A 12,469-nucleotide genomic window follows, 5' to 3' on the forward strand; every position below is an offset into this window, starting at 1 on the left:
CCAGCTCCATTCTCTCTGTGTTTTCCTTCTAGGAATCTGATTACATATGTGTTAGATCTTCTGTCATTGTCCTATAGATCTCCAAGACACTGATAGTTTTAAAAATTATAAAAAACCTTTGTTCTTCAGACTGGATAATATCTGTTAATCTAAGTTTACAGATTCTTCCGTCATGTCCAGTTTGCTGTTAAGTCCATCTAGTTAGATTTTTATTTTCAAAATTGCATCTTTTATTTCAAGAATTTTGATTGGTTTTTAAAGTTTCTATTTTTTTGCTGATATTCTTTATATTTTCACTAATATAAGCATATTTTGTTTCATTTCAGTGAACAGAGTTATAAGATCTGCTTTAAAATTCATGTCTGCTAATTTTATCATCTAGATCACTTTGAAATTGATCTTTTTCCTTTTTTTTCTTGAGAGATAGGATCTCACTCTGTCACCCAGGCTGGAGTACAGTGGTCTGATCATGGCTCCTTGTGGCCTCAACTTCTTGGGCTCAAGTGATCCTCCGTGTGCCTATTGTCTGAGTAGCTGGGACAATAAACACATGACAACATACCTGGCTAATTTTTAAATTTTTTGTAGAGATGGGGTCCCACTATGTTACTCAGGCTGGTCTCAAATTCCTGGGCTCAAGTGATCCTCTCACCTTGGCTTCTCAAAGTTCTAGGATTATAGGCATGGGCCATTGTGCTCAGCTGAATTGATTTTGGCTCATTGTCTTGTCTCTTGAAAATGAACATTTTCCTTGTTCTTAATATGTTGGGCAATTTTGCATTGTGTTGTGGACTCTGTAGAATGTTTTGTAGTTAAGACTCGTTTCTCCTGTGTATCTCCAAAGAGTGTTAATATTTTAAGTGGAAAATTAACTTTGTCAAACTCATACTGTACATGCTTTCTCTTGGCCAGCAGCTGAAATCTCAGCTCATTCTTCTTGTCCTTAGCTGAGGTACTTAGAGTCTCTGCCTCATTCATGTATAGTTCGGGGACTTGGGTAGAGTTCATAAACAGAATTCAGGCCTCTCCCTTTCTGGCTCTCTTTTTTCTCAGATTCCTTCAACACTTTCCAGGTTCTGTGGTCACTCTGAATTCCATTCTCTGATTCTTCAGGCCAGAAAGATTGCTTTCTATTAGAATTTTAGCCACCCTGTGCAGTGCTGACTTTAGCCTGCCCTCAGGCTAAAATCTGTTAACAATGGGAAACTCATCCTCTTCTAGTCCTTCCAAGTTTTAATTCTTACAGAATCTTCTTGCTTTTGTTCACTTTCCAGTGACTTCGGGTCTTTTTTGTGTTTATTTTACTTTATTTTGTCCAGAGATTACAAGTAAATATGAGTTCTTATTTTTGAAAAGGTTGGTCCTGATAGGTTCTTACTTGGCCATCTGAGACATATCTCATATAGTATCTTAGTGGGCTTGAGCCCATTTCCCCACATTGTAACCTGATCATTCTGTTTACTTTTCTTATTCTCAGTCTCTCTTCCTCACACATGCTTCCTAAACTGCCTGCATTTAAGAGTTTATCATGGGCCAATTTAATGGTGACATAAATTAAGATATACATTTATTAAATCATTTGGACAGTCAAATACATTATTTAATTTAATCCTCCCAACAGGTCTAAAAAGTGTGCTTTGTGAGAAGAATTTAAATATTATCTCTATTTTACTGAGTTTCATTGTGATTGTATCTTGCATATGATACTAACTTTAGTAAGTGGCAGAATCCAACTTTAAAACCAGATGTGTCTGATTCTAAAATCTTATAGTACTGTGTGTTTTGGGCTAGTTACTTTATGTTTTTTATCCTTGTTTTCACATATGTAAAATGGGGATGATATAGCAATGAAATATAGAATTGTATGTCAGTTAAATGAGATATTGTGAATACATGATATAGTGCAAGCAAAATAGTGAGTATTTATGTCAGCTTTCATTGTATAACAACCTCGAATTCTCAGTGGTTTACAAGAATAAATATTTATTTCTTGTCTCCGGTTCATGTTGTCAACTACTGGTTGGATGCTATGAATCTATGCAGACTTGCAGGCTGAGTCTGCTCCATGTATCTCCTTATTTTGCAACATGAACTAAAGGAGAGCCTCATGTGCAACATGCCTTTCTTATGGCAGAGGGCACAGGAACTAGAGTACTTTTGGAGTCTTGTAATCTCTCTAAAAGCCTGTGTTCAGAAATGATATACAGCAAATATTCCATTGGTCAAAGCAATTCACATGTCCAAGCCCCAAATCAGTGGGCTGGGGAAATATATTTTATTCACAAAGGAGGGAATGAATAATTGCAAACAATAACATAATCTACCACAGTTATAATCATGATGTTTTGCTTCTACAATACCACAGTTACTGTTTTCCAATAACTGGAGCAGAAGGTGGATCATCAAAAGGATATGGCTACTTGAAACGGCAAAAGTACAAAGGACTATTTTATTACATGCCAAGATAAGAGTTCAGATAAGAGCTGCTGTGGGCATTTAGAAAGAGTTAGTGTGAGCCACAAGGACTAGGAAAAGTCTCATGAATGAGAGATGGCTTGATCTGGGTCTTGAGAGATGATTCAAATTTAAATAAAAGTCATTTGAAGCAGCTATAGCAAAATGAGCAAAGGTACAGGGTTGGATTAATTTGATCCTGTTATTGGGGTGATTTTGCAGGGAGGATCATTGGAAGCAGGCTGGAGAGACTGAATATGAGGCAGGAGATAAAAAGGAGACCTTAACAAATTTTAAACAAGATTCAGAATTGAAAAGTTATGTTTTAGGAATATTGTCCTGGCAATTCTGTAGGAGGGAAGATGGGCGGCAGGGACTATTTCTCCAGTGTAATACACAACAACCATTCTTCTTTTATGTAAGTTGTACACTGGCTCTGTGAGACGAGCATATCACAAAAATGTGGTGAGCATGACAAATATTTCCTCAATGCATACTTGACTCCCACTGGTAAGAAAACTTAAATTGTCTTACTTGTTTTTCTCAAAATCTCCTGTATGACTAAATAAAGAGCATGCTTTGGTAGGAGACAATACTTCCCACACAGCAACATAATTAAAGCAACATATCAGATAGACTGGATGGTCAATAAAACATTGCAAACTGGAAGAAAATATTTTTGCACTATCATTTTTTATTTTGCTTTTGAACTAATCAAGGAAAGACAATTTGACCACAATTTTCTTTTGTGCACTTAAAAGTAGAGAAAAGATTTCTAAAATTTTCCATCTTTGAATTTTTTTAGCAAAATACAATGCCCAGAAGCTTTTGGAAGGCAGTGACAGTGGCTGTGGTAAGAATTTCCATCCATTATTTTATCCCATTATTTCTCTGATTTTTTATTGTTATTGGTTTTGGTTCATTAATGACCTGTGATAAATATTTATTATGCAATGCTACTCTATTTTGGATTTGAAAATTAGTAACATAAGTTTGAATGAGATTATTTGATTTTCAGAACTGTATTTATGACTTAGCTAAGTGGAAAAATGCTCAACAGTAATGTATGCATTTATCAACCCTTAAATCAATCACCTAAAAAATTAAGATTTTTTTTCAGATCTATTGGGCCATCGTTATTTATGTCATGAGGACTATATTGCTTCATAATTAATATGATATTGAAACTAGATATCACAGAATGAAAAGCACTTAAAAATATATGTAGATTAACATCTGGAATCTTGGAGAGTAAAATCGAAGAAGGGAGAAGGGACTTAATATTTACCTTTTCTTCCATGCCAGACACTGTAAAGTGCTATACTCACTTGTTAGAATAACCATTCAATACAGTTGTTGCTGTTATTATCCTCATCTCGCGTATGAGGAAACTCAGTCTCTCCAAGGTGAAGAAAGCTACTCAAGGCCTCATAGTTAATAGTGGGTAAAGCTGGTGTTCAACCTAGATGGGTTTGACTCTAATATCCAATCCCCTTCCATTACATAATGTTGTCTCAACACATTGCTCTGTGCTCATATTTCCTAATCCTTTGTCAAAGGGAGATGGATTCCACGTAGAACCTAGAATTTCTGTTTTAGTTAATGGATGGTCTATATATCAGTGGTCCATGATTTTCAGAAGTTCAAATTAAAAAAAAAATTAGTACTATAAACAAGGAAATTAAATTTATAATTTGGTGCTTAAAATGTATACTTATATAAAAACAATTATATTACAATAATAATAAAAACTTTAAAAAATTCAGATACCACCATAAATCATCTCTTAGTTTTCCATGTTGTCTTTTAGTTTTTGTCCATGTGCACACACAATTTGGTAAGAGTTATGTTCTTTAATTTAACATTTTAGTAACTATAGACTATTTCACTAGGTGGACATATCATCATTGATTAAGCCATTCCTGTAATGTTTGAAACTTGTTTTCAATTTTCTGCTACACTGTAATAAACATTTAAATTCATGTAGTGCTTTTCTTATTTTATATAATTTCTGTGGAATAAATTTCTGGTAGATATTGGGTCAAAGAGCAGCAAAATAAAAAATTAATACAAAATGTTCTACTTACAATTTTTAAGCTTAATGAAATAGAAAATACTATCATATTGAAATGCTGTTGTGTCAGGGGTTCCCAGTACAACTCTCAGGCTTGATGATTCTCTGGAAGGACTCATGGAACTCAGAAAAGCTGTTATAGTCATGATTATGGTTTATTACAGTGAAAGAGTGTAGATTAAAATGAGCAATGGGAAAAGGTGCATAGCTGAAACCTAGGAGAAACCAGGAACAAGCTTCCCGGTGTTGTCTAGCAGTGAAGTTGCAGGGGGAATGCACTTAATTCACTCAGTAATGACCTGTGACAATATGTGTGGAGTATTGTGAACCAGAGAAGTTCCCTTGAGGCTTAGTATCCAGGACTTTTTGGGGGGTCAGTCACATAGGTATGTAGTGCCCATGTAATTGACCTTAGCTACTCAATCTCCAGCCCCCTAAAGGCTGGAGGCATGCAATGGCTCCAGTACAGAATGGCTTAAGGTATGAGGCATGCAAAAGCATTCTTATCAGACAGGATATTGCAAGGACTCAGAAGTTCTCTCCCAGGACCAGGTCAAGAGCCATTTCTTTTTTTGGATTGTGCGGTTTGAGCAGCCAAAGCCTGTTGAGCTAACTTCTTATTACACATTGGTGTAGAAATAGTTCAAGAAGGATTGAAAAATCATGATGTTGCAATGTTTAAAAGGCTTGGAAGATGAATTAGTTCAAACTTCACTTTTTTATAGCCTGAGTAACTGTGGCTCAGAGCAGCTAAATTATTACCCAGTCACACAGCTAGTTAGTGATAGACAAAATGTATGAGGATTAAGTGGAAGGTTTTCAATGACCTTCCACTTAAAGTCATTGTGTAGGTTTACTGTTAAAATCTTTTTTCCTATTAAAATGCTACCTTATTTGTTCTCAGCTTTTTAGAGTGTAGAAATACCACCTATAATGCATGGTTAAAATGCGGATACCCATGGCCCAACTTCAGAGATTCTTCTTTGGTAAATTTGGGTGGGATGTAGGAATTTGCAGTTTTTAACAAAGTACCCAGGTGATTTCTGATACTGGTCAGCCGAGGACCACACTTTGAAAAACATTGTTACACACTGATGACTGATAAATCTTCCTACAACCCAGATTAAATTATGCCATTGTGTTTTTAAAAGAAAAGTCATTGGCTCTTCACTTTCTGCCTAATTAAGTACCACTTTCTTCGGCCCGTCATTTCACTAACTTCCACATTCTAGCCCCAAGTACCTTTCCTCTCGCTATTCGCTGAAGCCCCCAGCAGAATTGACTTTGTGCACTTCCTTGAATGGTTTGTGTGTAATTTTACTCTTATAATTTGTTCCTGTTGTAACTGTAATGGTTACTTCTTGTTTTTGTCTGCCTAGCTTTTTTTCCCCACTCCTTTCTTCTCGGGGAGTCTGCCTCTGTCTCACTCCATGTGGTTCTGGGCTGGGTGGGTATGTAGGAGATGGAAAGATTCTCTCAGGCTAGTAATATTTGGACTCATGGAACATGCATGGTTTAAATTAGCATTTGGAGGATGAATACGACTTTGAGAGGAGGAAGACATAGTGAGTTGTGGCTGATGGATGGGAAGGAGTATGTGGTGCAAAATGAAGAAATGTACTTTCAGGCCAATTGTGGTGTAGGTACTTAGAAATTTTGGTCAGATGAGATGGGTCAGGAGAAAGATTGGAGCTTCAGAAATAGAAAGCATTAATATGACAAGATGGTGTGTCCTATATTTTCTATTAAAATTTCTGATTTGCAAATGAGAAAGATGAAAGCCTGTTATTCAACAGAAGGAATTCTGCAAACTGTAATTTTGAGCACTGGAGTGCTGGTCACCTCTGGATCCTGACTTTGCTTGCCACCTCCCTTATAGTCCTGATGATCCTCATTTCCTTTTTCATGGGCAGAGATAAGAGTTTATTGGTGCCTTCTATTATTCTTCCAATGAATTGATATGGTGTAAACTTTATATACTGTTCCCCTAGGGACCTTTTTTAAATGTCATTAGAAAAAACCACATTGAATATTGACTGTTTATTTCCTGTTCTCTTGACTTAACAATTTTCTTGCTGATTTGGGGGAGGATACAAGAAAGTATGGGGAACAAAGGAAGTGAATATTTAAAAAATATTTTCTCTCACTCAGAATGGGACAATTTTCTCCAATGGCTCAAAGATGACATTAAACATCTAATACCTGGTTTTCTAATTCCAAATCTCATCTTCTTCCAAGAGGGGAGCGTGATTAATGATACTCAATTGGGATGTTAAAGCATGATATGTTGTTAAAAATAACCAATACTACTATTTTTTTGCCTTTGAATTTTTGCATTATTAGAGAATATTTGACCATAATAAAACAGAGCTATTTATGTTTCAAAAAATTGATGTTTTGTGTTGCGAGGTTTGGGATTCTACAGTCTTTGAGTAGGTGATCTATATGTCTGGCAAGTAATGTCTTCTTTTAATTTGGCATTTGGAGTGCCAGGCTGGTGCAAGGATATTCTCATGTCAGACTATCAGACTAAAATTATGCTGTGTGGAGAAAGAGAGCCACCAGGTAGCGCTCAAGTACTATTCATCAATGTTAGAACATGCATATGCGGTCAGGTTAGTGTATGATGAAGCAACCAATTTTGCTGAAAAAATAAAAGTACTTAATTTTAAGTACTTTTTCTCATATATGGATGAATTCTAATATAGAACCACAAACTCCGTTGTTAACATCTATTGAAACTAAGATAAAATTTTATTGCTTATCTGCCATGAATACATAGTTTTCTCTTGCACACTGCAAAACAAGATTGGAATTCATAATTATCTTATTGACCAGGTGCTTGAAAATGTATATCAATACGTAGTGCCTAAAAATCTTCTGTCAGAAAAATGGCCAGAACTCCCATGCAAAGAGGAAAAAGTTTGCATACAGGGTTACTGCGCTGTGAGATGCACTTCTCCCTGGGGTTTCTCTGGAGGGGCCTCCTCTTCACCCCAGAGGGTGTCTGACTTTGCAAATCCCTTCCAAAAATGTGGAAAATGATAAACATTCATACCACTTTTCTAAAAAGATTATATCCTTATTACTAAATTTTTCTAAGTACTTTAATATAGCATTTGAATATACTGAAGAAAAATGTGTAGTTTCTATATGTAATTAAAACTTCTTAGATCTATGCTGAATTAGTACTTACACAAAATACCTAACATGGTGATTTGAAAGCATAAAATCAAAACATAATTGTTATTTTAATGTTAGTTTTATGCTTTTATTATGTGAAATTCTAAACATGCAAAAGAAAAGAGAATAATACAGTTGATCCTTTGACAATGGGGGTTTGAACTGCATGGGTCCACTTACACAGGAATTGTTTCGATTAAACACCTATCTCAGTGGATGGAAAATGTGCCTATGTGGGGTGACTGTTTGCTTACGGTCCACAGGGCTGACTGTGGGTCTTGAGTATATGTGGATTTTGGTATACTCAACAGTCCTGGAGCCAATCCCCTGCATATGCATGTACTCATCACTGAACTTCAGTAATTACCAATATTCTGCATCACTGTTTCATCTATACTCTTCAAGCTTATTTTTTCTGAAGTGTTTGAAGTACTTCTAAGTAACAAGAGATCATATCATTTTACCTGTGAATATTTAAGTTTGTATTGCCAATAGATGAGAACCTCAAAAAAACAAACCCACATAATCACAATACTGCTATTCCATTACCCAAGCACTTGATATGTAACTTTGTTTTAAAGCTCAATCAGGCAGTATGCCATCCTCAGTAAGAAAATATTTGTCTTGAGAGTTTGAAATAAGAATATGCTGTAGAATGTTGAATAAATATTGTTTTTAAAAAATAAGTGTCTGGGTGTGGTGGTTCATGCCTGTAATCCCAGCACTTTGGGAGGCTGAGGCAGGCGGATCACCTGAGGTCAGGAGTTTGAGACCAGCCTGGACAACATGGTGAAACCTTGTCTCTACTAAAAATACAAAAATTAGCCAGGCATGGTTGCGTGCACCTATAGTCCCAGCTACTTGGGAGGCTGAGGCAGGAGAATCGCTTGAACCTGGGAGGCGGAGTTTGCAGTGAGCCAGGATCACGCCACTGCACTCTAGCCTGGGCGACAGAATGAGATTCCGTCTCAAAAAAAAAAAAAAAAAAAAGTAAAAGATTTTTAAGATAAAACGTATTAGATATATATTCTACATTTCATTATTTAATTAAGCCTTAGGTATCTCATGTGTGGATCATTGGACAAATGAAAAACCAAATACATTTCTCGAGATAGGTGAGGTCTTAAGTTAGATAAGTGCATATTTCCAGTGTGCATACTTCTGTTTATAAGTTAGATAAGTGCATAGCCCTAATGTGCATGTTTCTGTTTTATTGCCGTTGTCTGAATAAAAATCATGAATATGGCTACATTAGCTAAACTCTGCCTGCTGTGAGACTTAAGACTTTTTGATGTGCAGCTCTGTTTATTTTGGCTTGCTTTCTTTTTCAGACTTTATGTGATGTAACGTTCCCTATAAAAGTCTGACGTCAATAAGGATAGGAACTGACTCGTTACATTTTCTGAAGATAATCAGAGTTTTTAGGCTTTTAGTATTCTCCTCTATGCCCATCCATATTGACAGATTGCTTCAGCCAAGGCAGGCGTGACCACAGAGTTCGTTTACCTCAAATAGCTAAAGCTTAAGATCATGCCGCAGAGTTCAGCTAAGACCAAGAGAGGAATGCAGTTGCCTAGCCTGAATGTGAGTGATATTGCATATCCTTTTAGGAATGTAATGTTTAGATTATATCTAGTGGCGGTGAAGAGTAAACAGACAGCGTTTTTTCCTGTAATTCCTTGTAATACTTCCATATTATTTACAACATCATTATTTTAACCCAGTGTATTGCTTGTGTGTGACAACTTTGAAGGATTTTTCCTGCCAGACTATTAACTTAAAATATAAAAGAATGCATGGAAAAAATTGCTTATTGGATTAAATTGCTAATCCAATAAGGATAAAGATTTTGACTATCCTGTCTGTATGCCTGCTTTTCTTTATAAAGAATTAAAAAGCATAGGACAAGTAACTTTGTTTCATCAAATATCTCTGAATCTTATCTATTAACTAATTTATGAAATACTTAAACCAAACTTCTATTAGGTAGATAGATTGAATTCTTTGTTCAAATTCAGAAATTCCCCAGCACTTTAAACCTTATGAATTATTTATACTTTGATAAGTATTCACCTATTTTTTTTTCTCCATGCAAGTCTTGATAGGGAAGTGAGTAGAGCTGGGTTCTTATCTGAAATTATATAAATATAAAATGTATATATATACACATACAGGCCATCTTAAAAAGCAGATTTATTCAACAGAGTTAGTTCCAGTTAGGTTTTGGCTAACTAATCTAAATAATACTAATCAAATTTGTATTAGCAAATGGCCTTAATGTGCCTCTTTTTGCCTGTTCAGGCATAAAAAAAAGTTCTGCTTAACAAAAAGTGTTATCAGAGGTATTTTATTTTGTATAAAACATTATAGGCTAATGTAGAGTTGATTGATTTTATCTAATTTCCCTGAAATGTATCTTCCAATCAAAAAACTTCCAACATAACCATCTATTGAAAATTCCAACAGTAGAAAATGGAAAACTTCCACCTCTGTTAAAAGGATCTACTTTTTTCAAAGATGCAAAAACTTCAGAGTGAGATAGTACTGGGTATGCATTCTAGTTCTGACACTGACCTTGGTTAAGCTACTTACTTTCTCAGAAATCCAATTTCCTCATCCATTAAAAGAGCTTAATACTACCTAATAATAATAGCTATACTGTTTTTTTTTTGGTTTGTTTTGTTTTTTAGACAGGGTTTCACTGTTACCCAGGCTGGAGTGCAGTGGCATGATCTTGGCTTACTGCCACCTTGACCTCCTAGGCTCAGGTAATCCTCCCACCTCAGCCTCCTGAGTAGCTGGGACCACAGGTATGCACAAGCACACTTGGCTAATTTTTTTTTTTTTTTTTTTTGAGAGGGAGTCTCGCTCTCTCACCCTAGCTGGAGTGCAGTGGTATGATCTTGGCTCACTGCAACCTCTGCCTCCACCCGGCTAATTTTTGTATTTTTTGTAGAGATGGGGTCTTGCCATATTGCCCAGGCTGGTCTTGAAATAACAATACCTTTTAATAACAAGTAATTTAATTTTTTATTTTAATAGCTATATTTTATTGAACCCTGTGCAAACATTGTGCTACTGCAGAAGACATGTTAGTGCCCATTCCACTTTCTGTGGGCCTTTCATGGTGCTCCAGTGAAACCCTAACTGCCAGTATGTGTGTCTCTGTGCCTCAGTGTTTTCCTTCCAGCTCTGAGTAGGTATAGACTAAAGTGCTAAGTAATTCATATCCCCAGGAGCAGCCCTCAGCTAATGACCTCACCCCTTTGTTGGTGCATAAATATCACAGTTACCTCAACCCTTGGGTGGAATAATTTCTAAGGTATATTCTTTGCACCATTTTCCCAAAGTTTTCTTACAAAATTAAGCTCCAGTTGCCCCTTGTGGTAGCTGCTTTACCCATGTCCTCTTTATTGGTTCTGTTGCTCAATTAGTTTTTCTGCTTCTTTAACATATTCTCTGAAATACCCAAATTTACTAACTTCAAATTTTTGCCTTGTGGTCTGCTTCTGGGAAAACTCAAATTAAGACAGCCAGCTACTTTATACTTCACCATCTCAGCTTAAAACCATTCTCCTGGCCAGGCACAGTGGGTCATGCCTGCAATCCCAGCACTTTGGGAGGCCAAGGAAGGCAGATCACTTAATCCCAGAACTTTGGGAGGCCGAGGAAGGCGGATCACTTGAGTTCAAGACCAGCCTGGGTGACAAGGCCATATCTAATTGCAAGGGACTTTAGGAAATGCCAGCTACCTGGGTAATCAGGTACCTAACTATAATTCTATTATTATAGGAAAAGGGAAGATGGGTTTTTGTAGACACCAGCACTCTCTACCACATCTTTGTAGTAGAGTATGTATTTTTGGCTCCTTGTGAACCTCACTAAGTGCAGACAAGGGGACAGAATATGAAACTATCAATCTGTCTGGCATCTTTTATGCAAATCAAGTCACAGAGCTTTTACATACTAATGATAATATCTTGGATTTCACCTCATCTCTGTTACCCAACCATATACTTACCTAGAAAAATATACCTTCTCCCCTCATATTTTTATACATTTGTATACAACATCTTGATTTATATCTTGATTTATCAGTAATGAATATTTAGATAGAGACTTGCCTAATCTCTTGTGTATGTCTATTCTACTTTTTACTGAATAACTTCTATTGCTTCACTGGTTGGAAAAAGAGAAGTGAAATGGGAATGAATGAAAGTCATTGCAGGGAGTCTAACACTTCCATACATAATAACTTCCTAAAAACAATTTTATAAAGTAAAATGTTAGAAAGTTGCTGGTGTGCTGATATCTGTTCTCAGACATGTTAGAAATAGTGTATCATCTCTAAGTATATTTCAAGCAAATACTATATTTATTTATGTATTTATTTTTGTATTTAGGCAAAGCAGATGGTAATTAATGACTTTCAAAAGTAGGAGGCCTGGGGCCAGGGGCCTCTGTTGCCTGTTCCTTGCCTTAAGGATGGTCCACATTCCTGGGGGTCTGTTACCCTTCTGTAGCTACCTGGGAAGATTGTTGTGCAGTCCGTACTATTTTACTCAAGTATCAGGTCTCAATAAGTTTCCAGACCAGGAATGAGGGAAGAGGTCTTTTGCCATCCAACTATTATACCACTATCTGATGCATGTGCAACTTGTGGTAAGGCTCCCCATATACTATCTGCTTGAGGCTTCTTTGGAAATAAAGAAAGGAGAGGATGTTGGGGTAGGAGGGTAAGTTGTGTTAGGGGCACCA

The 12,469-nt window shown here is 36.3% G+C and overlaps 1 protein-coding gene across 3 annotated transcripts in view; it reads left to right on the forward strand.

Annotated features, from left to right (window-relative positions):
* FILIP1 (filamin A interacting protein 1) overlaps positions 1-12,469 on the forward strand; it is a 264,825-nt gene that overhangs the window by 11,867 nt on the left and 240,489 nt on the right. For 2 of the 3 annotated variants that reach the window (XM_055255790.2, XM_055255809.2), the window contains exon 2: positions 3,260-3,307. The exons of the other annotated variant lie outside the window; for it this stretch is intronic. In XM_055255790.2, coding sequence (XP_055111765.2) covers positions 3,269-3,307 — 39 coding nt within the window. In that variant the 5' untranslated portion in view covers positions 3,260-3,268. The remainder of the gene's footprint in view (positions 1-3,259; positions 3,308-12,469) is intronic. 3 annotated transcript variants of the gene reach the window in all.

This window comes from Symphalangus syndactylus, chromosome 2 (genome assembly GCF_028878055.3).
Source record: "Symphalangus syndactylus isolate Jambi chromosome 2, NHGRI_mSymSyn1-v2.1_pri, whole genome shotgun sequence".
Taxonomy (NCBI): Eukaryota; Metazoa; Chordata; class Mammalia; order Primates; family Hylobatidae; genus Symphalangus; species Symphalangus syndactylus.